The sequence below is a fragment of the Hippocampus bargibanti genome, linkage group LG03, assembly GCF_051943395.1.
Source record: "Hippocampus bargibanti isolate YZ-2025 linkage group LG03, ASM5194339v1, whole genome shotgun sequence".
NCBI classification, from domain to species: domain Eukaryota; kingdom Metazoa; phylum Chordata; class Actinopteri; order Syngnathiformes; family Syngnathidae; genus Hippocampus; species Hippocampus bargibanti.
In genome coordinates, this window is record NC_142736.1 from 10,137,692 (window position 1) to 10,165,195 (window position 27,504).

A 27,504-nucleotide genomic window follows, 5' to 3' on the forward strand; every position below is an offset into this window, starting at 1 on the left:
TTGTTGGTTTTACTGGCTAACTGCACGTGATGCAGGTACAAGTGTCAGTATTTTCTCCAAGCCTGAGTTGCCACCTGGGACAATAATAAATCCTACAAATCTGAACACCATCTGGCGGAGCAAATAAAAGTCTTTCACGAGGCGCATCTCAAAACGCTCTTACCCTTTAATTAAGGTTCACTTTCAACAAAGAGTCCTCGAGAGACACATAATTAAAAGTTGACAAAAGCTTCTGATCAAAGTCGGCATGCTAGAAGCTCCAGTGGGAAAAGAAGACATCAAGAGAAAATAAGTAAGAAGAAGACAAGTTAGGAACTAGAAACTTAACCGTTACTGTGAATTTGTGAATTCTGAATGTTCAGTCATGGTTAGTGGATTTTATTTTGAAAGTTCATGCAATGTACATGCAGGCTTTCACGAAACATTTGGAATGACTTTAGAAAGAGGAAAATAAATCAATATTTTTTTTTGTACAAAGAATCAGTTATAAACACTGTTGTGGTTTTAAAACGTTCTTGCATGCATGTATAATTAACCTGGTTAAGGACACTTTTCCCAGCAATAAAATTGTCAGCGCCTTTTACAGTGAACGTGCATTTAAAATAGAATATTTGTGAAAAACAAATATAGAATTATCTGTGATTTCTTTGTGTTCATAATGAGAATATTTCAATGAAAAAAATGTAAATGTATTATTTTAAGCGTTGTACACATGACAGTCAAGAAACAGGAACACAAAAATAAAACAATCACACCATCATTCCATTCATCCTTCCATCCATCTATTCATTCATCCATTTTCTGAAACACTTTATCCTTCCAAGGACCATTGGAGGTGATGGATGTGTATCCCAGCCGTCTTCGGGCAGTAGGCAGGGGACACCAGTAAATTGCAGGGCAGACATAGACAAGCAGCCTTTTGCACTCCACAGTCACACCTCAAGACAATTTAGACATGTTCGATTAACCTGCCGTGCATGTTTTTGGAATGTAGGGGTATCTGGAGAAAACCTACGTAGGTTTGAGAAGAACATGTAAACTCAGCACAAGAAGGCTGGAACTAGAATCAAACCCTGCACCTCTGCGCTGTCAAGCTAACATGCTAAACACTCAGTGACTGTGCCACCTTTTTTAATTTTCGTTCAAGTTAAAACTAAATGAAATGAAACAGAAACAGTTTGCGGAGAATGAAAACTTTTCTATTAGTGCAGTTCTGCAACTTGACCAGAGTTTTTAGTGATCAGTCTGTCCATCATTGTGTTGACTGCAGCGGATTAGAATGCCTGCACTCAGTCACACACACTAGCACAAAAACAAAGGATAAGCCCTTAGCAGAGCCTACAACTACCACATATCCTGGATTGTATTGGGGAAAAAAAGCTTATTATGATGAGTTATATTTAATGACTTGTTATGAAAAATTGAGACGGGCGTGTGTTGATTTATCCCTGTGATCTGACAAATTACTGAGGGATGTCTGCTCGTGTTGGAAATACACGTATAGCGGCACTGAACTAAACCAACAAATGACAGTAAGTGCCTTTGAGGGGAGAAAGCAAAGATTCAATTAATTAACGCAAATATCTCCATAAATAAAGCCCATTTTTAAAAAAAATAAAAAATGAGCTGAACTGATGATTTCTGTAAAATGTTTGTTTTTGTCACTCTCGCTTCCTTTTGCTTTATTTTCCCAAAAGGGACTTTTTATTACTTTGCCTTTTCCTGTTCTTCATCATTCAAACTAATGTACCATGAACAAACCGATTTTAAGTCAGAGGAGTAGTTAAAAACCAGAACCAAACCATATGGATTTTCTTTCATGTTATTTATTCAACATTGCATTGTTGTTGGGCATCTCACTTGCCAAACATGCAATTTTGGCATTTCATTTACTCATATCAGCTTGTTGTACTTTCAAGACAGTTGTACTTCTAAGACACAGTAACATACTGTTCGAAAGTCCAATGTGTTCTTTTGTCTACTCTTAGCTTGCTTTATCAGAAATTCTCAATACATAGAATTAATTAAATTATTTTGCTATGTTTGCCTGACATAAAAGCTTGGCCAAAACAAACATGAATCCAACCTCTAAAGATGGCGGACATTGATTCGCTGTGGCGACCCCGAAAGGGAAAAGCCAAAAGGAAAAGAAGATTTTGTTACATTTGTCTGGTTATTTTGGTTTTGTTTTCCTCAGGTGTCCTTTTTTTTGTCACCACCTGTTGCAATTATCAGTGCTTCTTGTGCTGAGTCAATCGGCTCTCTTTGTGTGTTGTCCACATGTTTCTCGTTGTCTCCTCGTCTTGCTTTTATGTAGTTTCCTGAGTTCTGCCTTTCTTGGTTGGGTCATTGCGACTTGTGAGTTGGAAATATGGGAGTATTTTGTGCTCCGCTCCTGTCACGGGTTTCTTTTGTTACCTTGGTGTCCGTGTGACTTTGAGGAATTCGAGTACTTCAAGTACGGTGAGTTTGTGTTTTTTTCCAGTGAACTCCTGTTTGCATTTTTGTTTTATCCATTCCACCCTGCTCCTTCTTGCCGCTAGCTTGCTTTTTGGGGTCGTCCAGCAACTACTTCCGCGCAACTGGAGTTTAAACATTAGGGGGGGAAAAGACGTACTTCTCCTTTCTCCTCTCATTCCTTTTGGATGCCTTTTTCTCAAAAGCAACATATTCTAAACACGCCATTCTGTGATGCAATATGAAAACATATTTCATCACAGAACTCGACAACAACAGCGTCTTTATAGCAAATGAACAAAGTCTGTTTCAAGCCATGATTCCTGATTTGAGAATCTCTGGATTGGTTCTCGTCCTTGGTCTGTCTGAATTCTAAGTAGGAGCCACAGAGACAGGGTAGCGTTAGCCAGGAAATAAGGACTGCGAGAAGGCCTTGGTGTCGCCAACTTGAAATCTGATTGTGTCATGATCTGGTTGGCGACCAACGGGGGGCGCTGTCGGCCCCGCCTGCACCTGCACAGGTGCTGGTCGTCCCGATCAGATTGGCGACCAGCCGGTAGAGACGTCAGCCCTGCCGGCAGCCTCGCAGGTGCTGGTCGTTATAATCAATAACACTTAAAAGGACACCTGGCACGATCATCCGGTGCCGATTCATTGTTTGCTGCTTGTTTGCTGCATGCATCGTGTACGTGTTTGTTTAACCTTGGCGGACTTTTACTTTTGGTCTTCTTTTGCTACTTTGTATTTTTTCCATTCAGATCATTTTGATGTTTTACATTTTGTTACTGCTGACCTTTATTTTAATACAATTTGTCAAACAACCTCCTGCTCCCTCCTACCTGTTTTTTGGGATCCGCACCCGCCATCACCACCTTGCAAACCGTGACAGATTGGTTAAAGCAACAGTTTGATCGACACTTATTTGATGCGACAGGGCCCGCAGAACTGATGGTGTAGGCGTCCAGCTAGATTTCGGTCCCTGGTCACAAATGATGGTTAAAATGTGATTGGTTAAATACTTAAATATGATAATACACACATAGAAGCAGCACCACAGCAGAAAGAAAAGCAATGAAAAGAAGTCCGTCTATGTAAGCTCTCAGTCGTACAGGAGTGGTCCATCGATGAAAAGGTTTCTTCAGCCGTCATCTGTACTTCTTTGAAGGTGTCGGACGTTTCGCTTCTTATCCAAGAAACTTCGTCAGCAAACTAAATTTTGTTTACTGGTAGTTTAGGCCCTATGTATACTATATCCCTCCTATCCAGACGTGGCGGTGCCGGACTCTGCTTTGATACGTCCCTGCTCTCAGGTTGGGGGAGCAAATGACTACTCCCTGCGGCTCCACTGATTGTTCCTTTTGTTCTGACTAACGACTGGCCTGATAGCCCCACTTCCTCCGGTTTCACCTCATCAGTATTACTAATCCTATATTGCCTAAGTAGGCTGTTGTACGAACGGTCCAAATTGAACCTCACCCCACCATATCGGTTTGATGAAGGATTTAGCTGTTTTATGAAAATCGCTTCTTTTACTCCCCTTTCAAACCATCTATGTTCTTTCGCTAAGATTTTAACCTCAATGTCGTCAAATGACAGTTTAACCTCAATGTCGTCTGGACCGTAGGGATATATATCCAGTATAGGGCCTAAACTACCAGTAAAAAAATAGTTTCTTTGATGACGGCTGAAGAAACATTTTCATCGATTCATACTGTTGATTTTCCCCCAGAGTGCAGCAAGATCACCATTGCAAACAGAGCCGTTAAAACAGATGCAAGTATTTCTGTGGGTGGCTGGAAGGCCTCAGCTGGCAGCCACTTTCTACGATATGTGTCCATAAGATGAAGTCACAAACATCGCAACTGTAGTTGACTCCCACTCGCCAGGCAGCACAGACAAGGCATTATTTGGAGTACCAGCTTGTACCACGCGCGCCTCATCCTCCTTGTGTCTTTATCTGTTTTGGACCCACAACACGGGACATGGATCAAAATTGGAAACGCAAACCTGCGATTGTCATCTTGAGATTCGTCATCACGTTCAGCTTTTGTACATTTGCTTCTGCTCAAAGGCGTAAGTACAGCTCGTACCGCCACGTAGTACTTCATATCTTTCTGTCGACTGCAGGGGTTGTTGATCAGGCTGTTGAGACACAGACTCTATGATCAGCTTTTCGGAGCTGCCAATCATCTCTGGCTCAAAGGCATCTGAAAATTAAATTCAAGTTCAAGTCAACTTTATTTTCAGAGGTTCAATTTGATTTGGACAAAGTGGCAAGATGATAGTCATCCATGACTTTGATTTTTCTCCCTGAAAATGACTTGCCCGGTTTTTACAATGATTACTTTTCCTTTCTAACTCGTGAATGTTCCGGACTTCATGTTTGGGTTTTTAATGATGATAGTGTATTGTATTGGGTTGAGGTCTGAGTCTTGACCTGAATAATTAAAGTATACAGTATATAGCTATTTGCTGTCTCTCTCTCCATCTCTCTGCGTCTCTCTCTCTCTCTGTCTCTCTCTCTCTCTATCTCTCTATCTATCTATCTATCTATCTATCTATCTATCTATCTATCTATCTATCTATCTATCTATCTATCTATCTATCTATCTATCTATCTATCTATCTATCTATCTATCTATCTATCTATCTATCTATCTATCTATCTGACCCTTTCTCTTTCTCTGTCTCTCTCTTTCTATCTCTACCTATCTCTCTCTCTCTCTCTCTCTCTCTCTCTCTCTCTTTAACTAAACTACTGTATAGCTACAATTCAGATTATTAACTCCTGCAACACAGTGTTTCAGAGTTACTACTCAAAATGTAATTAATAATGGTGTCATTATGCCTCATTGCTCTAATGCAGCTGTCGGAAACGTTTTTGACTAGGAGAGCCATAAAAGTAAAATATTTAGAAATGTTTTTCAGCGAGAGCCGCACACTCGCACAAACACACGCACACACACGCCCATACATACGCACGCAAGCATGCGTGGCCACTTGCGAACAAAATGTCAGAATGTATTCTTTAAAAACCTTTGTGATAGTACTCACCATTAACATGAATGGTTTTCCGTTCCTCGCGATTGGTAAAAATCTAAACGATCGAAATTAAAGGCAACTTGCCGGGTCCATAGGCGAAGTTACTGCTAGCTAGCCTGCACACGGTTCATTAGCTTCTACACTTGCTTTCTGCTGTCTCTCGCAGAAGTATATTGATGCTAACGTTAGCAAACATTGCAAATTAGAATCAGAACATTTTTCTCTCTACAAAGGCGAATCCTTCAGTTTATTCAACCTGAAGTGTGCAATATTACTCACCAGTTTTTACTCGTCAGGCTCATTTTAAAGAGGCCTTTACCTGTTTCAACAACGGCCAGTATTATCCAATCAAAACTGCGCTTTCCGCCAACTTCCACCCAAATAGGACATGAACAGCGAAAAAGCGAGACTATGTACGTACATGTATTGAGTTTTATCGGCGAGCCAGATGCAATCATCAAAAGAGCCATATATGGTTCCCGACACCTGCTCTAATGGAATATATGGGATTTGTCGAATCTCTCCCAGTTTGCACAGTGCCTGCTGGTCCTGTTCCTGTTCCAGAGAATAGCACTGCTGACCTCCAGGTGGTTAAAATAAGCTCTGGTAGTGATGTAACATTGACTGTAGTGAAGAATCCTGAAGAAATGTTTTACCTGAAAGGAAAAGCCCTGATGGTGAAGAAAGAACTGGACTATGAGGTGATTTACTTCTAAAGCAAAACTACTGAGGGCTTTGCAGGGCTTTGGGATTTTTTTTCTCTTAATTTTCATATTTCAAAATCCAAGCAATGTGGCAATCATCGTTTTTTTATTTTCCTAATTTCAGATGCATTTTTATATGATAGCCATGAATGGTGTAGTGGTACACCTGACTTGTATAAGAATGGGCTGGGTGTCAATGTTTGTTTGTCTCTACAGTATATGTGCCCAATGACTGACTGGAGACTGACCAGTTTTTGGTGTGGTTTGATGCGAGCCTGTTCAGTTGAAGCAATGTTGCAAATGGAAGGATATTTACACAGTATTATGTTGTCATGGATGCCTGGTGTAAAATTACATCCATAATATAATCAAATGGCAAGCTATATTGTTCATACATTTTTTAATGATTTTATGTTAATTGGCCAAAATAACATGTACCTGTATATTGCAAGGGGTTATTCAGAAAATCGCATGATTGTCTTTTGGCAAGGAAATTCTAATCCTGATTAAAGCTTACTTTTTTCATCATAGTCCCCCAGCACAGTCATTCACTTTTCCGTCTGTGGCTTCCACATTCCTTCAACATTAGAATCTTTGGAAGAAGGAGTCATCTCGTATCATGACAACGCTTGACCTCACATAGCAGCAAAAACAGTTCAGTCTATCAACGAGTTGGGCTGAGAACAGATCCCTCATCCCTTTTACAACCCAGACTTTGCCCCTTCAGACTTTCACCCGTTTGGTCTTTTCAAAGCGTTCACGAAAGGAAAAAAGTTTATAAATGATGATTAAGGGAACAGTTTTTGTGAGCAACTAGCTGAGACACCAGTCCCAAGATTTTTACACTGAGGGAATTTGGAAGCTTGTGCATAGTGCTGGGAGACTATATTGAAATTTAAAAAAAAAGTAAACTTCTCTCTGCAAAGTCCTCATACTGAAAAATTGGCCTTAATTATGGAACGACCTTTGTAATAATCACATATTACCATGGATAAATGTTTGGCAGGCTTTACCCAACAGAGCAGCTCTGGTGGTGTGGATACAATGCAGCAAACCAGGCTCCAAATCTGTGAGTACAATATCGCTTCAAAAACACAGCAGTCGCACTTGATAAATTAAGCATATTTTCATCCACCACAAGGTTAATGAGTCTGTCGAAGTATTGGTGGAAAATATAAATGACAACCCCCCAAACTTTGCTCAGAATAACTACATTCTGGAAGTAAATGAGGTGAGCTGTGCAGCCATCGGACATGCTGAATTTGTCATTGATTTCATGTTGGAAGTGATTGTGAAATTTGAACTTTTGGAATTCCCAGCTGACTCCTGTCAATTCCAGTGTTGGACTGATAGAAGCCACTGATGCTGATTCTCAGCCACTATTTTATCGCTTAGAGTCCGCCACGGTAAGTCTATGAAATTTATTTAAAACTATGTCGAAATTTTGGGGTCATTTGAACCAGTGACAGTCATTTTGATCATGACATCACTCCAGTTACTAGAAAGAGGGACTTGGTAACAAAAATCACTTGTAATATTTCTACATATGACTTTTAGAAGTTTTGTGTTTTGCAAGAATTTTACAAGTTGATGCACAAAATTTGTCTTAGTGGGCCACATTCTATGAAGTTGTGGGACAGATCTGGCCCCCGGGCCTCGAGTTTGACAAATGGGGTATGCACTGTAATTAATTTCTTTTCATCGACTTGGTAATTGCTTGTGAAAATGTATGAGTTTGTTTAGAACACTGGTCTCAAAGTCAAGGCCCAGGGGCCAAACCTGGCCCACCACATCACTTTATTCGGCCGGCAAAAGCAAATCAAGCATGTCACGTTCCACGATGTCCGAACCAAAATGTCAAATTATCTTATGTAAACCACAACAACAGTCATTTTTTAACTTTAAATTTTAAATCTAGTTATTGATTAATTTGTTGTGTGCTTTATTTGTAATATGTGGAAGGGATTAACTATGATAATGGTTTCCCCAAATTCATAACGGCCCTCGCGATGAAACCTTAACTACAATGTGGCCTGCGGCAAAAAAATGACTTTGACAACCTTTGTTTAGAACTATTGAGATGTATTACCGGCAGCACCATCGAGCATTGCGAGTGAAGTACATTGTTCGATTACTAAAAGGTGCAGGACGCAGAACGACTTTGGTGCTTTTGGGAAAAAATAGCTCAGACTTGTGTTGTTTATCTCCTGTCTCGATTTGGTGTGTGTCTATTTGAAAATATTTGTGATTCATACTGGATAGCCTTGACACAGGTGCATCTCCAAGAAAATCATTTGCTGTGTTGCAGAGAATGGAAAATCAAAGATTGTTGGTTGCAGTGTAAATCATAATCTGAGGGCATTCGCACCACAGTGCAAGTGCACTGCCTACCAAATAGGGATCAGCCTTAAACTGTTTATTCATTTTCTTTTTTTATCATTTCACACTTCTAGTTATCTCAATTTTTAAACCCTATCAGAGATAGCTGTTACTATAGTGGACATCTTCTCTTGTTAACAGGTTACAGGTTATCATTATTGGTGCGTGCTTGATTTAAAAAACAACAACAACTAACCTTGGTTGTATGCTGCTATATAGACATACCCATGTTAACAATTTATTAATAGATTACAAACAGACTGCACACAGGAAAGACTGGAGGAGACAAAGTTGAGAAATCTTGCATAGATTTGATTCAAGAAGCTTCTCTTTGAGGGGGCACGTGCGTATAGTCCGTCCCGGGTGCGAATGTGAGTGTCACTGATGATTGTCCCCTGTAATTGTCTGGCAACAAGTCAAGAGGTGGTACTAAAGGTCAAAAGCCAGCGAGAATAGATAGCCTCCATCTTGCCCAATGCCCTACACATTTTCCAAATTCCATATTTTAAATGAAACAATTTATCAGATTTGTATTTATTTTGCAAATTAATCCATAGATAGAGAATATGTATACTCTGTATGGATTAATTTCATCAATGGAGTTTCGTTAAGGCTATTGTTAAAGTCTTTCAGGACGAACCTTTGGTCATGACTCTTGTCTTATTTTCTTTTGTCTGTACCATTAGGATAAATATTTCTGTCTGGAGAACATCAACACTCCAAAATTACTTGTTAAAACTGTGATGGACTACGATGTTGTTCAGAAAATCTCTCTGGTGTTACACGTACAGGTACAGTGGAGCATCATAGCACCATTTCGACATCAAGTGGCTTTTCTGTAACCTTGAATGTCGAAATATTTACAGGACACGTTCAATGGTTCAGCTTCCAATGAGCCCTTCTTCACCTCCGTGGCCACCATCACGGTGCATGTAAAGGACATAGATAACCGTCCACCCTGGTTTCAGCCTTGTTTGAGGACTAATTTAGGGCTTGCCAAGCTGTGCGTGAGCACCGGTTACAGAGGTAAAGTCAACCTAACGGAGAAGGAGGTGAGCCCATGCCATGATGTCGTGCTTTCAAAGCTGAAAGATCATAATCTATTTTCTATCATGAGGCAATTAAAACAAAGGTAAACTGTAGAATGAGAGTACGATTTAAATCAACAGGAAGGCCCGCTGATGCTGGAACCCGGACCAGTTTTTGCAAAAGATGGAGACAAGAATAGAAGTGAACAGATCAGTTACCGGATTTTAAGAGGTGCTCATTTGCTTGGTATTTGTAATTTGATGTTTTCTAGCACAAGGTCACCAAAGCCTCCCACTATTTTGACATGATTGTCAAGGAGGCTGTCACTAGGTTTTATGGGAAGAGAGGCATTTTACAAGCAGATCAGAAGGAATGATAGTACTTTCAAAATGTAAAGTCAACAGATTAGACATTCAAATATATATATATATATATATATATATATATATATATATATATATATATATATATATATATATATATATATATATATATATATATATATATATATATGTGTACTTGTTGAAGTTGAAACTTTTACATTTTGGCACACACACACACACACACACACACACACACACACACTGTGTGTGTGTGACGGGTGTCACAACAGTGACTGTTTTGAGCTCCACGTTGCTGCCATCTTAATAATACCAGACGCGTGGATGTGTCTTTTTATTTCTTTTATTGCTGCAACACAGTATGGCAGAAGGAATGGGTGAAGTCGCATGGGTTTCATCTTGTGAATAACATAAGACTTGTCCAAGTAGTTCTGAGAACTATGGGCGGGACTTCGTGCCATACAGTGCGCCGTTGCGTCACTTCCGTCATAATTTAATAATCTTAGTGCACAACTCCGTTACATACAACCCCCTTAAATTATGCAGAAGTGAGGCAACATACACACGGAAGACACTAGCATGACCAACAGGCTAAATAGACAAGGTTATCGGGCAAGGATGTACAAGAAAGTCAATCATAGGAATTCTTCCTTCAGAAGTGTGAAGGAATAGGGTGGTACAAAACCAATTCCCATCAGACAGACTAGTAGAAATACCATTTACATTTCATAAAACTGCACATAACTACACCCATTAATTGGAAGCCATAAGGATAATGGTGACAATTGGCACACAGCACAAGCAAAAAAACAACAAAAAAAAATCGAATGGTCATATTAAACCCATATTAATGTTGGCATCCCGACTCTCTGATAGGACATCTCACATATCAGCCTATCAGGGGGTTTAACTGTCCTACCACATCTTGAGAAATTGAGGGGGCCCTATGTGTCCCTGGTTGTGTGCAAATGACCTCCTCAAGTTCAATCTCATCTGGGGGTGAGTCGGAAGTCGAGTGTGCTTTGTCGAACGTTCGGTCTGTGTGTTGATGTCATGGCCTACTGACTGACTTCTCTCACTGACATCCCCTCGACATGCATCGGCGGAATCACGCTCTGTAGACAAGTGCTCACGTTCCTCTGCCTGAGGACTTCGAACTGTAAGGATCCAGAAAGAAACGGAAGAGGCGGAACGTCAGAAGCTGAAAGGGGATCTCCAGCGACAACAACAACAGCAAGACTTTATCAGGCAGAAAGAGAAGAAAATTGAAAAAAAGATTGCATGACCCAGTTCTCAGTGCGCAGCTGAGCGTCCTCCTGATCATCAGGAACTGAGCTTTTGTCACTCCCACAATGTGCGTCCATCTCTGACCCATCTGAACACGAACCAGGCTCCACCTGCCTTGAGAATGTCAAGAAGTCAACCGGGAGCAGTAAGTTCCTGTGTACGACCTTCTCTCTGCCTGTGGCATTCTCCAAGACATGATGGAACATAATGTCAATGGGCAAGCGAGGGACATGTCCAAACATCAAATAGAATGGTGCAAAGCCCGTCGTCTCATGTACTGTGCAGTTATAGCAGAAAGTCAACATGTTCAACATTTGTGGACATTTGGACCTAGACGTTGTGGGAAGTGTTCTGATCATGCCTCCAAGGGTCCGGTTGAATCTTTCTGCGATACCATTAGCCATGGGATGATACGGTGTTGTGTGGGATTTGTCCACCCCTGCCATCTCAAGAAGATCCTTGATGAGCCGACTCTCAAAGTTGGCTCCCTGATCCGAATGGATCCTTTTGGGAAACCCATAAATGCAGAAGAACTTGTCCCACAGTCAGCGGGCAACTTGCTTTGCTGATTGGTTCCTGCAGGGGAAGGCGAGAGCCAAATTTGAGAAGTGGTCGGTGACAACGAGGACATCGGACTCCGCTGTCCAAAAATCAATGCATACTAGCTCCATTGTAGAGGAAGTGCGGATGTTCTCCAGGGGTGCCCGGGCGTCTGGCTCGGGGGTCTTACCATAGATGCACCTCTGGCACTGCCTTACATGCTTCGTAATGTCTTTCTCCATTCCCGTCCAAAAGAACCGTTCACTAGCCAAAGAGAGTGTCCTAGAACAGCCCTGATGACCAGCCGCGTCATGAACACCATGTAGGACTTGGTGTTTCAGAGACCCAGGTACGACGAACTGCCGGTAGTCAAGTGGTTAGCAGGAAGATGAAGAAACCAAAGGCAGAAGTGAGGACAAAATGGTGGAAGTTGTAAAACAAAGAGTGTTGGATGACATTTAGGAAGGAGGTAATACAAGCACTGGGTGGGCAAGAGGTCCTTCCAGATGACTGGCAGAGACAGTGATGTTTGAACTGGAGACAGTGCCACTGAAGACAGGAAGCAGAGCTGGATGTAGCAGAGCTGAAGATGTTGAGGTTTTCTTTGGGAGTGACTAGGTTGGATAGGATCAGGAATGAGTACATTAGAGGGACAACTCATATTAGAGGCTTTGGAGAGAAAGTCAGAGAGGCCAGACTGAGATGGAGGAGAGTGACTATATCGGCAGAAGGATGCTGAGCCTTGAACTGCCAGGCAGGAGACCGAGACGAAGACCGAAGAGGAGGTTTGTGGATGTTGTCAAAGAGGACATGAAGGTTGCTGGTGTGAGAGAAGAGGATGCATAAAACCGGGTTAGATGGAGGACACTGATTCGCTGTGGCGACCCCTGAAGGGAAAAGTCGAAAGGAAAAGAAGAAGATGTTAGGCGGGAACAAAAGAATTGTTATTACCTGCAAATAATAAAGATGTTTTCACTCTTTCCGGCTTTTAATCGCCCTATTTGGTAATAAGGCAAGCAAAAGCATAGTGAGGACGAAGAATTCCAGTGAAGTTGGGGCGTTGTGCTAATATTAAATAAAAACAGAATACAATGGTTTTCAAACCACGGGCAGCCTATATTTAATGCTATATTGCAGGGGTCGGGAACCTTTTTGACTAAGAGAGCCATAAAAGTAAAATATTTAGAAATGTTTTTCAGCGAGAGCCACTTTTCAACCAGAATACGCTGTGTAAGCTCTCGTCGCAGGAGTGGTCCATCGATGAGAACACATACAAACGCTCGCGTGCGCGCGCGCACATACAAACGCTGGGGGGGGGCGCGGGACCCCCCCCCCGCGTCGCGCACCCACACACACGTGCACGCGCGAAAGTTGCCACCTTTTCAACGAAAATATCAGAATGTCTATGTTCTTTCGCTAAGATTTTAACCTCATTGTCGTCAAATGAGTGGTTGCTAGCTTTTAGGTGCAAATGTACTGCCGATTGAGGCCCACTAGTATTATCCCTGCGATGTTGATAGTCTTTTTTTTGAGAATTTGTTGAGTCTCCCCAATGTACTGCTCTTTACAATTTTCATTCTTACAATGTATGGAATAAACTACATTACTTTGTTTTTCATTTGGTAGCCTATCTTTTGGATGCACTAATTTTTGCCTTAACGTGTTTATCGGTTTGAAATAAGTAGGAATTTTATGTTGCCAAAGGACTCTTTGTAATTTTTCAGAAACTCCTGCAATGTACGGTACTGCTACTCCTCTCCTTTTTGAATCTTGAGAATTATTGGTTTCGTTCGCTAGTCTTTCTTTCTGACATTTGTTGAAATTTTTATAAACAAATCCATGGTTGTGCTATGGGCTCACCAGTTTCACCCATAGTGGCTAATCTTTACATGGAAGAGATGGAGAAACAGGCCCTCACATCCTTCCCAGGGACAAAACCTAGACACTGGTTTAGATATGTGGACGATACTTTTGTCATAATTAAGAAACAAGAAATTCAATCCTTCACAGATCATCTCAACTCTGTAGACTTCAACATTAAATTTACTCGTGAGGACATTCAAGAGAACCAACTAGCCTTCTTGGATTGTAAAGTAATTATAAAAGAGGACAGAGCGCTAAAAACAGAAGTCTTTAGGAAGGCTACGCACACTGACCAATACTTACTTTTTGACTCTAACCACCCTTTACAACATAAACTAGGAGTTATCAGAACCCTCCAGCATAGGGCTAAACTAATACCAACTAGCACTGAAGGTAGAGAAAAGGAGTCAAAACATATCAGGAGAGCACTCACTAACTGTGGGTACCCTCAGTGGTCATTCAACAAATGTCAGAAAGAAAGACTAGCGAACGAAACCAATAATTCTCAAGATTCAAAAAGGAGAGGAGTAGCAGTACCGTACATTGCAGGAGTTTCTGAAAAATTACAAAGAGTCCTTTGGCAACATAAAATTCCTACTTATTTCAAACCGATAAACACGTTAAGGCAAAAATTAGTGCATCCAAAAGATAGGCTACCAAATGAAAAACAAAGTAATGTAGTTTATTCCATACATTGTAAGAATGAAAATTGTAAAGAGCAGTACATTGGGGAGACTCAACAAATTCTCAAAAAAAGACTTTATCAACATCGCAGGGATAATACTAGTGGGCCTCAATCGGCAGTACATTTGCACCTAAAAGCTAGCAACCACTCATTTGACGACAATGAGGTTAAAATCTTAGCGAAAGAACATAGATGGTTTGAAAGGGGGGTGAAAGAGGCGATTCTTATAAAACAACAAAATCCTTCATTAAACCGGTCTGGTGGTGTGAGGTTCAATTTGGATCGTTCATACAATAGCCTGCTCAGGCAAAACAGGTTAGGCAACTTTCGCAATGCTGATGAGGGTCGTTATGCTGATGAGGTGATACCGGGGGGAGTGGGTGTAATAGGCCAATCGTTAGTCAGGAATGTAGGAACAATCAGTGGGGCCACAGGGGGGGGGGTCCCGCGCCCCCCCCCCCCAACCTGAGAGTAGGGACCTATCATAGCTGTGTCCGGCGCCACCAGGTCTGGACATTATTTAAAATAAAATGGTTTTCCATTCCTCGTGTTTGGTAAAAATCCAGGAAAACGATCGGAATGAAATTCAATTTGCCGGTCCAGAGGCGAAGTTACTGCTAGCTAGCCTGCACACGGCTCATAAGCTTCCACACTTGCTATGTGCAATCTACTTCTCGCAGAAGTATGTTGATGCTAACGTTAACATTGGGCTTGTTAAAATGTCACTGACATTCGACCGACTGTTTCATTGATGGTATTGTTTCATTGCAAATTAGAATCAGAACATTTTCTCTCCTCTAATGCTCCGGTGCATTCATGCTGAAGTGCACTAGTTGGGCTCATTTAAAGGGGCGTTTACCTGTTTCAACATGACGGCCACTATCATCCAATCAAAATGGCGCTTTCGGTCATTCTAGGTCAGTGTCATCCAATCAAAATTGCGCTTTCCGCCAACTGCAGTCCCAACGGGAAATGAACGGCAAAAAAAACGACAATATGTGTTTAGTTTTATCGGCGAGCCATATGCAATCATCAAAAGAGCCATATATGGCTCGCGAGCCATAGGTTCCCGACCCCTGCTATATAGTGTATAGCATTAAATATAGCTAATATAGTATAGTGATATAGTATATACCACAAAGACAAGAGATTTAAAGGACAACCGGCGTCTCCGGACAAGTTGTGTCCATAATTTGTAAAATCGCTTCAAATGACTTCTACTGAGCGTATTTTACAAAGATCCCACCGCATATAGCTATGTATTTTACGTTTTAAGACTCGCGCTGACTCCGGAAGTCTTGTTTTTGAGTTGGTGACAAGTCCTCACCCTACGTCACTGAAGGAATGCCCCTAACCGAGAAAGGACATACCTTGCATCACCTCAATGCATTTTGCAGTACTTTGTTTGGTCTGAAAACTTCATATTGTTTCGTGTTCATGGCGAAATGAGTATAACACGATGGTGAATCGTTGTGTGTTGCGCCAAGACTTCTACAGTGTATTTAATGTTCGCTTACAAAACGCCCCAAGAGACATTTCCACGGAGCTTTGTCGCCATCTTCTGCCTTTTTTGGGATACTGTGAGTACTAAAGAGTTTGTCACTACATTTCTCTCCAGATGCATCAAAATGACCGGATAAATTATTTAATCGATTGCAAACATGTATGCTTTCGTCTTCAGAACTATTTGAATCATATTCATAACTGGATGAGTAACAAGAAAGCATCTTTTCCGAATCTGAAGCCATTGTTTTGATTCTCGAGCAAGGCAAGACGTCTTGGCGTTACACCATGAACAAGGGGGCGGGACCTTCTGATAACTGGCCACTTCCGGGTTCAATTTGAAGTAGTTTTTGGACACTTTAAGTCATTTTTATTGGTGTTTTGTATTTGACTAAAAATATCATACTGTGTGTTTTGGGTATTTTAGATGCTATAAAACGTTTTTCTGATGTCAGTTAGGAAACAAAAAAGTGATGTCGGTTGTCCTTTGAGGTTCAGAGAATCTAGTAAAATCACGGCATGTTAGGCGGCAAGGCCAAAAGCCAACATTAAATGCCTGTGACATGCGATCCCTCAGGTGGCACCACATCAAAACCACTTTGACGCTTCAGAAAATCAGTGTCACTAAATATAGTTTGGCGCTGCATCTGTAAACTTGAAACCCTTTGATGTGATGCAAAAAAAAACATTTATCAAGAACAACCAGAAATGGGATCAAGCTCTTCTGCGAAGGACTGATGTGAAGTGGAAAAGCGTTCTCTGGTCTGATGAGTCCACGTTTCAAATTGTTTTGGGGAAATTGTTGATGTCATGTTTTCTGGGTCAAACAGGAAAAGAAAGAACTTTATGGACTGTTATAGGCATAATATTCAAAAGCCAGCATCTGTGATACTATTGAGCTGTGTTAGTGTCAAATGGCAAATGTAGTTTCGTTGCATATCCAAGTGCACCATGAATGCTAAAAGGTACATACAGATTTTGGAGAAATATATGCTGATATCCAAGACCCTGCTTAATTCATCAAGACTATACCAATGGGAAAGAATCCCACCAACAAAGCATCAAAAATCCACAATTGCCAAACGTTTATTAAAAAAAGTCTTTTGCAGCCATAAAAATCAAATTTAATGATTACCTCATTAAAAACAAACATTAAATTGTCTCGTCTTTGTAATCTTCATTTCAATGAAGTTTCAACAGGGCTGCCCGGTAGTTGAGTGGTTCGCACGCCAACTTCAGTGCAGAGGTTGTGAGTTTAAGACCCGGTCCAGCCTCCCGGTGTGGAGTTTGCATGTTATCCCTGGGTCCTCCGGTTTCCTCCCACATTCCAAAAACATGCATGGCAGGCTGATTGAACACTCCAAATTGTCCCCAGGTGTGAGTGAATGGTTGATTGTCTCTGTGTCCTGCGATTGGCTGGCAACCAATTCAGGGTGTCCCCCGCCTCGTGCCCAAGGACTGCTGGGATTGGCTCCAGCCCCCCGCGATCCTAATGAGGAATAAGCGGTGGAATATGGATGAATGGATATAGTTTGAACATGTTCTACAAATTATTGCATTGTGATTAGCAGGCCGGTGGTCTAGTAGCCGGTAACGTGTTGCAAAAATCGTGAGTTTTCTCTGGGTACTCCGGTTTCCTCCCACATTCCTAAAACATATGACGTTGGCTGATTAAACACCGATGGTGTGAATGTGAGCTCAAATGGATATATTGATGAAAAGGTTTCTTCAGCCATCATGTGTACTTCTTTGACGGTGTCGGACGTTTCGCTTCTTATCCAAGATGCTTCATCAGCGAACTAAAGTCTTTTGCTGGTAGTTTCTGCCCTATATATATATACTGTCCAGACTCTGCTATGATAGGTCCCTGCTCTCAGGTTGAGGGGAGAAGAGGACTACTCTCGGTGGCTACACTGATGACTTCTATTGTCCTGCTGAGTATGAGGTCCACGACTGGCCTGATTGCCCCATTTGCCCTGGTATCACCTCATTAGCATAACAAAGCCTATGTTGCCAAGAAGACTATTGTACGAACGATCCAAATTGAACATCACCCCACCATGGCAATTTAGTGAGGGATTTTGCTGTTTCATGAAAATAGCTTCTTTTACTCCCCTTTCAAACCATCTATTTTCTTTCGCTAAGATGTTAACCTCATTGTTGTCAAAAGAGTGGTTGCTAGCTTTTAGGTGCATAGGTACTGCAGATTGAGGCCCACTCGTATTATCCCTGCGTTGTTGATAGTCTTTTTTTGAGAATTTGTTTAGCCTCCCCAATGTATTGCTCTTTACAATTTTCATTTTTACAATGTATCTGGACAGTAGGGATATATATAGGGCCGAAACTACCAGCAAAATACTTTAGTTCACTGACGAAGCATCTTGGATAAGAAGCGAAACATCCGACACCTTCAAAGAAGTACAGATGACGGCTGAAGAAACCTTTTCATTGATGGACCACTCCTATACGACTGAGAGCTTACACAGACGTCAGATGGGTATAGTTCGTCGGATTATAAAATGGAAGGATGGATGTATTTCAATCATTGTATATGAAATATCATATCTTCGTTGGAATCAGGTTTATACAGTGCATCTCTATGAACTGCCCTTTTTTCATTCATGGTGTGCCTGAGGACGTCGTACCATTACAATGATACATTACGATGCTGTTGAATGACAAACACAGTGTGAATGAAATATTTGACAATGTTTTAATTTTCCTCTCTGCAGGGAATGAAGGAAATCTATTCCAGATAGATGAGGAGACAGGGAATATCAGCATGACTAAAGCGGCAGATATTGTGGGCCCAATAACACTCATTGTTCTGGTAATACTTCTGATTGGGCAATGTATTGTTTTCCTTCTGGTGATTCAAGGTTGTTGTTGTTGTTTTTTTGCAATTTCAACCCACTCAGGCATCACAAGTGACCAATCGGGATCAGTTTGCAGTGACACAGGTGACCTTTGATGTGACGAAGAAGAGCAGAAACCCTCCTCACTTTGAGAAGGAGCGGTACGAGGGCTTTATCTACAGCAACTCCGTACTTGAGAGCATGATCCTCAGGGACCGCAGCAGCAACAGACCTTTTAGAGTCCGAGCGCGAGATGAGGACTTTGCCGGTGTAAGTTCTTCAACAAATATATACTGTATATAATTGTATGATACTGTATATATGTTAGTTGGTCTTGAATATTTTTCTATTATAATGATATGAAAATGAGGCACAAGATTAGTTTAGGTGCAAAGAGTGAGTAGAGGATCTAATGTAGAACTTTTCTCTGTATTCAAATATAAAAATAATCTTAAAAAACATAGTATTTAATAAAGACAACTCAATTTTAGAAGCAGAAATAGTTTCTTCTACACGTTACTCTATGACTGATTGATAAAGACATCACATAAATTATCTGAATTATCCTCATATGACTTTTAAAAAATGGTTACTTTATGACAGCGGTGTCAAAGTCATTTTTTGCCGCGGGCCACATTGTAGTTACGGTTTCCTCTCGAGGGCCGTTATGAATTTGGGGAAGCCATTAGAATGTTTAATCCTCTCCACATATTACTTATAGAGCACACAAAAAATTGAGAAATAACCAGTTTTCAAATCTGAAGTCAAAAATAATGACTGTTATTGTGGATGAGAAGGTTTCTTCAGCTGTCATCTATACTTCTTTGAAGGTGTCGCACGTTTCGCTTCTTATCCAAGAGGCTTCGTCAGCTAACTAAAATTTGCTGGTAGTTTTGGCCCTATATATTTATCCCTACCGTGCAGACGTGGCAGCGCCAGACTCTGCTATGATAGGTCCCTGCTCTCAGGTTGGGGGGAGCAGAGGACGATTCCCTGAGGCTACACTGATTACTTCTATTGTCCTGACTGATTACATCTATTGTCCTGCCCTATTATGGGGTGTACAACTGGCTTGATTGCCCCATTTGCCCTGGTATCACCTCATCGGCATAACTAAGCCAATGTGGTCGAAGTAGCCGGTTGTACGAATGATCCAAATTAAACCTCACCCTTCCATTTGGTTTGAAAGGGGAGTAAAATAAGCTATTTTTATAAAACAGCAAAACCCTTCACTAAATCACCATGGTGTAGCCTCAGGGAATAGTCCTCTGACCTTGACTTTGACACCTGTGCTTGATGAGGTTGTTTTGGGGCTTTCGGGATGAGGAGTTGACATTTGGCTGCTGCTAAATCCAAAGCTGCATCTCCTCGACGAGAGGGCTAAAATAATTTATTCATAACCCTTTAACAGATTGATGATCAAATTAAACAAACCAAAAAATATAGAATTGTTTGCTTGACTAATTTTACCATGGTTCGAAAAGTTGTTCAATTTTAAAGTTGTCCTTTCATCCTTCCATTTTTTTCTATATGGCCCTTAAAGTCCTTTAGTGACGTCACGTACGGACTCGTCACCAACTCAAAAACAAGACTTCCTGAATATTCAGCGCGAGTCTTAAAACGTAAAATATAGCTATATGCGGTGCGATCTTTGTAAAATACGCTCCGTAGAAGTCATTTGAAGCCATTTTACAAATTATGGACACAACTTGTCCGGAGACGTCGGTTGTCCTTTAAGATTCGCTGTATGACACAGCCAACAGCTCTTTGTTAAACTAATCTGAAAATGATTGAAACCCGAATCTGTGACGAAACTTCCCGTTCAGCAATGAGCAGATTCTGCTGTGTCAATAGTAATTGGACACTTGGGTGTGCTGCTTGTTCCAAAGCGAGAAACACAACCGCACTAGCTTACTTTTTGACAAATGCTAGCTTGAAGAACGGATGCTATCCCGCAACAGTGTGTGACCAGGCTAGTGACTAGCATGATTAAGTGCCAGGTTGTCTTGGCTGGCCATGGGTTTTTCCACACGCAACCGAGGCTTGTGATTGTTAAAACTATTCATTACCAAATGGGAAATAATGCATACCAGTCAACCTTGGCTAATAGTTCCCCCTATAAATGATTACAATTCCCATATACAAGTTGTAGTACGCCGTACATTATTTGAAATGATAAAAAGACGCTAACAAGGGCAGAAATGCAGTTTACCGCGCATGCGCACATTATGCTTTCATAATCGACCGTACGCAGCGATAAAAAATATATACATATGTCATATGTCAGTGGCGGTCCGTGCATTTCACACCTAGGCCTTCAGTGAAGTCCTGCTTAGTCCGACTTGAAGAAATATCCCTCGTAATACCATAATTTATGACACAACGGCTGGAGATATCATTTACAAAAGCACACGCACGCAGTACAAAGACAAAGACTCGATAACCGCAGAATTGTTTTTTTGTGTATAAAAGTTGTTATACGGTGTACAAAATTCAAAATAATGAAAAAAACGTATAAAATACAGGGAAAACGTATACATTGACAGGTATGATAATGTGCTGTTTTTTTCAAACTTCAATCACCCGATCTGCCAGATAAGAGTCAACAGGAAACGATGTCGTTTGGCTTTGCCAGAGACAAGTTGGCAAACGTTTCAAGGGACTTTCACGTCTTCAGCTAGGCGGCTCATCCCATACATAAATGTCCTTTTCAAGCGTGACGATGTTGAAAAGGTCAATAAACCGCAACAGTGAGACTTGGATGCGTTTACAAATTACTGAGAAACGCTCTCATGTACTTCAGGGTGTGAATCCGGATGTCAAATATGAAGTACAGTACAGTAGTTACGTCAACGTGACCTCAGATGGTTTTGTGATTCTGAAGAGAATCGTCAAGACGGAGTCATTTGCTCTCCAGGTGAATACCTTGTTTACAAACACAGCAACAATAATAGGCACAATATTTTGACATCACTTCCAACCTGTTACTGTAATTCTTTTTTTCCCCCTCTTGGAATCAGCTTCGAGCAGTGGACACAACAACAGGAGAATTTGGTACAGCTGCCCTCTCTGTTCAGGTCATTCCTGGTAGGAAAATCGCCACAACGCCTCGAGTTCACAATCGTAACGGCAACTGCTGTGGATTTGAACACACATTGGAAATGGAGAGAAATAAAATGCAATTAAAAAAAATACAGACACCCTCTATATCAAGGGTCGGGAACCTATGGCTCGTGAGCCATATATGGCTCTTTTGATGATTGCATATGGCTCGCCGATAAAATTAAATACGTACATATTCTCGCTTTTTCGCCGTTCATTTCCTTTTGGGGCTGCAGTTGGCGGAAAGCACCGTTTTGATTGGATGACAGTGGCTGTCATGTTGAAACAGGTAAACGCCCCTTTAAATGAGCCCAACGAGTAAAAAAAATGTCAGCGATATTTTAACACGCCCATGTTAACGTTATCCTCAAGTGTATTGCGGATAGCAAGTGTGGAAGCCAATGAGCCGTGTGCAGGCTAGCTAGTAGTAACTTCGCCTGTGGACCCGGCAAGTTGACTTTCATTCCTATCGTTTGGCTGGATTTTTACCAATCATGAGGAACGGAAAACCATTTATGTTAACGGTGAGTACTGTCACAAAGTTATTTTAAATAATACATTCTGACATTTTGTTGAAAAGTGGCCGCGCGTGCGTTTGTTTTCGTGCGCGCGCCTGTCGTGTGTGCGTGTGCGTGTGTGTGGGCGCGCGCGCGTGTGTGTGGCTTACTGAAAAACATTTCTAAATATTTTACTTTTATGGCTCTTTTAGTCAAAAAGGTTCCCGACCCCTGCTCTATATCATGTCATATTGTGCTATTGTGTGAAATATAGCCTACATGCTTTTAGAACCTTAGAAGTACAAGATCAGTGATTTTTTAGCAGTCGAAAACGCTCTAAATATGGAGGCGGTGATGCAAATTTCCTTGAAACATGCAACCGACATGATCTGTGCAGCCGATGCCATGCCGTCCCCGTCCAATGTTGGCTATCGCGCGGGTGACATGGCACTCCTCGGGCTGGTTATGGCGGCTTTGCTGGTCCTCTGCCTCATTGTGATTGGCTTCTTGGTTTCTCACCTATGGAAGGGCAACTCCAGTTTGGACAAATTATGTGAGGTCAGTGTTTCTAGTTGTAAAATTTATAAAACCATGTTTTATATTTAGTACAGGTTTCTTTGTCTGTGACATTTTTGTCTCCATTGTGTTTCTTGTTTTAAGTTGCACGATAGCTCTCTTCTGTCACCCCAAAGTATAGTATTGCCTCGTAAAATATTTAAGAACATTATCCTGCAGGTCTGATTTTCCAAACTATGTTTTCTTCTGAAAAATAGAGGACACACATGGATGGAAAAGAATCTCACCATAATTCAGACTCCATAGAAAATGTGGGTTGTATCTTAAATGGCAACCGACACCATTTTTTTGTTTCCTAACTGACATCAGAAAAACGTTTTATAGCATCTAAAATACCCAAAACTGACTGATACTGGCTGATATTTTTAGTCAAATGCAAAACACCAATAAAAATGAGTTAAAGTGTCCCAAAACTACTTCAAAATGCATTGTGTGTCGCTTTCTCGGTCACAGGCGTTACCTCTGTGACGTTAGGGGATCATCTTGAACTCGAAAACAAGACTTCCTGAATATTCAGCGCACGTCTTTAAACATAAAATGCAGTGAGACCTTATCTTACAAACTTTTGGTCTTACAAACGTCAAATTTATGACAATTAAACCTTATAATAAGCACTATTTTCATAATACACACCCACCACGGCTGCCGGAGTGATCTTCTGCGGAAGCACACGACCGAACAGCACCAGAGGTTAAGTTACCAACAGTCCTTATGGAAGGTGACTCTCCTTCCATAAGCCATCAACGACCATCAAAAAGGTCAATAAAACTTTATTTTACAGCACAGTTTATTTCTTTAATTACAGTCGTCATGTAATGTGCCTCTCTTTCCAAACAGCAATTCCCTTTGACCTCCAATGCCATTCCATCAAGCCATCCATGACCATCACAAATGTAAATGAAGTGACTTTATGATACAATGCAGTGTATTTCTTTCATTACAATACAATAGCATATTTATTATACATAGAATAAGGTATGTTGTGTGTAGTTTTAAGGCTTATTTAGTTGAAAAGTATATTTTATGGAAACCCAGGAATGGATTATTCCCATTTTAATGGTTTCCTATGAGACTTTTATTTTGAGATACACACTTTTCGCCTTACACACTCTGTCTGGGAACCAATTAAATTCATAAGTTGAGGTCTCACTGTATAGCTATAAGCGGTGGAATCTTTGTAAAATGCGCTCAGTAGAAGTCATTTGAAGTGATTTTACAAATTATGGACACAACTTGTCCGGAGGCGTTGGTTGTCCTTTAAGTGGTCTGGAAAATGGATGGATGGATGAATGGATGAAACTCTGCAACACCACCGTCTTTTAGCAAACGAAGAGAAAGTTAGTATCAAGCCATAATTCATGACTTGTTTATCTCCGTATTGGTTCTAGTGCTTGGTCTGTCTGAAGTCTGAGCAGCCAAATAGGGGCCATCGAGACTCCTTGCAGTACACCAATGACGGTTTCCGGAATGAGGCAGATGCAAGCCGTGGCCGTTGGAGGAACGCCATTCCCAGACGGAGTACCTTCCCCGGGGGGCGGGAATTGCCCCTAGGGAGACGCAACCGCCAATGTTCCTCCTGTGGTGTCTTTACTAACCATGCACCCAAAGGAAGTCCCTCCGTACGTCCCTCGAGGAGAGGCAGAGGAGATGGAGATGATTGCAGCTCAAGGTCCACCTTGGCCAAACAGAGGAGGAAAGAAGGGCAGAAGACTGTGTGGTTCAAGGAGATCGAGGATTCCTCAGACATTGAGGTGGAGATTATCCCGGACACGGTGAGTCGGGTACAGGAAGAGACGCAGGAGGAGATGGAAAGCGAGTTGCTGATGGAGGAAGTCGTTAAAGACCCGACTGCCCCATGCACAGAATCCCATGACGGGCAGAACAGCCACTGTGCGGAGCCCAGAGCTGAACAGGACAATGGTAGTACCACCTCGGAAAAGGAGAAGGAAGTGCAGGAAGAACTCAATGAACCAGATGGCTGACAGATCATTTAGTTCCAGTGTCACTTTTTGGATACTTCTGACAGTCAAGGTCTGAACAGTCCAGTCCACAAAGACTGAACTTTTAACTAAAGATCCAAGAGTATGGCTTTACTACTGTCAGTTTATTTGAATTTTGTGTTCACACGCGCATATACACACACTGAGCAGGAGATGATACAACAGCATAATTTATGATGATACCTACTCAAGATGACACTTTATCGCATTTCCGGTTCAAAGTGCAGTTTTACATTTGAGAACTTGCAATTTCAGTTGGAGAATTTTATACATTTGCCACGTGAACTAAACTGAACTACAATATCAGTCACATACTATTGGGTTCGAAGAAAAACAGACAATCTTTACACTTAGACTTAAAGGACAACCGACACCATTTTTTTGTTTCCTAACTGACATCAGGAAAATGTTTTATAGCATCTAAAATACCCAAAACACGCAGGCTGATATTTTTAGTCAAATGCAAAACACCAATAAAAAAGTGACCAAAAACTGCCACAAAATGACATTGGAACTGGGGATTTTCAGAAAGTCCCGCCCCCAGTTGGTGACGTCACGCCAGGACGTCTTGCCTTGCTCAAGAATCAAAACAATGGGCTCAGGGAGTTCAGATTTGGAGAAGATGGTTTCTTGTTACTCATCCAGTTATGAATATGATTCAAATACAGTAAAGTCTCGTTATATCGATATCGGATATATCGATAGTCCCGGTTATATCGACACTATTTCTATGCACGCACGGAGAAAATTACATGCAAACAGGGTCGGATATATCGATAGTCCCGGTTATATCGATATTTTTTCGGACTCCCTTGAATATCGATATAACGAGACTTTACTGTAGTTCTGAAGAAGAAAGCATACATGTTTGCAATCGATGAAAGAAGTCCTTCCGTATCAACTCGAGCCGTCTGGACTCCAATGTAGCATCCCAGAAAATGCACAAGATGGCACTCAAGCTTCGTTGGAAATGGGCTGATTTGTCTGCTGGGAATTTGTGTCCACTTCTATATGGTGTTACCGCAATTGGTAGTCTTGGTGCCACACACAACGATTCACCATCGCGTTATTTATGTGTTTTTCCTTCTACTTTCGCCATCAACACGGATCAACACGATGTTTTCAGACCAAACAAGGTACGCAAAATGCATTGTGTGTCGCTTTCTTGGTCAGGGGCGTTCCTTACGTGACGTCACGTCAGGCATCGTCATCAACTCGAAAACAAGACTTCCTGAATATTCAGCGCAAGTCTGAAAACGTAAAATATAGCTATATGCCGTGGAATCTTTGTAAAATGCGCTCAGTAGAAGTCATTTGAAGTGCTTTTACAAATTATGGACACAACTTGTCTGGGGGTGTCGGTTGTCCTTTAAAAAAATGTTTCCCATATTACGAGCGGTTTTAGAATCGTTATTGTTGCTATATTATAAATGTTTGAAAATATGCACGATTACAATATTTGATGCTAACAAACTGATTTTGTAATACATACAAGTTATGATAGGTATGGTTTCAGATCAAAAACCCATCTTAAATTTCAGATAAAGAATAAGATCACTTTTTATTCAAAAGGTAATATTCTGGATTTAGATATTGTTTCGATTTTTCTTCCCATGCACCCTAATCTTGGATTGGATTTGCCTTTATTAGTCTCGCAGTGGAGAAATTTACATTTCACAGCAGCAAAGGAACTTGGGAACTCCAATTTAATTGAAAGCAGAGGTAGCATGCGGTGAACTTGTAAAATGTCCAAATTAGGTACCTACACTGTTTGAAATATTCCCATAATTATTTATGATGTTTAATTATATATTGCAACTGGTCTATGCATGGCTGCGGTTGATGTAAGAGGGAGCCTACATTTTGGGAGGGCTGCCAATGATTGAATTAATTCTATGAGAACTCCTGGACCTCCTTTTGAGAGCTACTGTTTGCTCAAGACCAACTTAATGGACACCCCTGATTTAAAAAGATTGCACAAATACACCATAAGCATTAGTGAAAAAAAAAAAACATGAAACAGTATTAGTAGTTATTTGCTAACCAACAGCTAAAAGCTATTAACTCCAATTCAGAAACATATTTTCGTGTCCCCAAAGTGTCTTGATTCAACACATAATCCAGATAACAAACTATGTGTATCTAGATTGCCTATTTGCACTATTAGTAATTTACTCCATAATATTGAATGGCCAGCACTTTGAAGTTAACAGAAATGGCACCACCCACCTATTGACAAGCAAAATAATTGTAGGCCTTATTTAAAATGACCTAATATCAGACAGCTTCAAAAATATACACTCTACTAATCCAACTGCCTCACCATTTGTACATTTTAATAAATTCTCTTGAGTATGAGTCCATTTCTAAGCATATGAATATAAATATGGTTGTGAATAAAATACACTGTCTTTTCGACAAAAGATCGCATTGGTCCAAACTGTTTTAGGTGGAGCACCTCAGGGAAATCGCTACAATAACCGATGAGCTTAAAATGCTCCGATGAGCTCAGCAAGTATCCATATCGTATTAAACCAGTTCATCTTCCTATTTTTACTTTTTTTTTGTCGCTGTTGAACCATTCCGTGCAAGGACTGCTCCCAAAGTCATTGAAATCATTTTCAGAGAAAGAATCGGACACTCA

General features: G+C 41.0%; 2 protein-coding genes across 2 annotated transcripts in view; both read left to right on the plus strand.

Moving 5' to 3' along the window:
* LOC148900263 (voltage-gated potassium channel regulatory subunit KCNG4-like) overlaps positions 1–27,504 on the plus strand; it is a 262,500-nt gene that overhangs the window by 178,949 nt on the left and 56,047 nt on the right. The gene's annotated exons all lie outside the window — the stretch shown is intronic.
* cdhr5a (cadherin related family member 5a) lies at positions 4,404–27,404 on the plus strand. Its single transcript, XM_088991886.1, has 14 exons — positions 4,404–4,530; positions 6,028–6,200; positions 7,210–7,272; positions 7,345–7,434; positions 7,523–7,609; positions 9,269–9,373; positions 9,449–9,634; positions 9,752–9,842; positions 18,563–18,660; positions 18,749–18,955; positions 21,489–21,602; positions 21,706–21,772; positions 22,682–22,842; positions 24,249–27,404. Exons 1-14 carry the CDS (start codon positions 4,440–4,442, stop codon positions 24,840–24,842), a joined length of 2,127 nt encoding a protein of 708 aa, XP_088848012.1. The 5' UTR covers positions 4,404–4,439; the 3' UTR covers positions 24,843–27,404.

Coding starts and splice junctions, on each gene's coding strand:
- cdhr5a (XM_088991886.1), top strand. CDS start 4,440: ATGGATCAAAATTGGAAACGCAAACCTGCGATTGTCATCTTGAGATTC. Junction 7,435..7,522: donor ACATTCTGGAAGTAAATGAG/GTGAGCTGTGCA, acceptor TGGAATTCCCAG/CTGACTCCTGTCAATTCCAG. Junction 7,610..9,268: donor ATCGCTTAGAGTCCGCCACG/GTAAGTCTATGA, acceptor CTGTACCATTAG/GATAAATATTTCTGTCTGGA.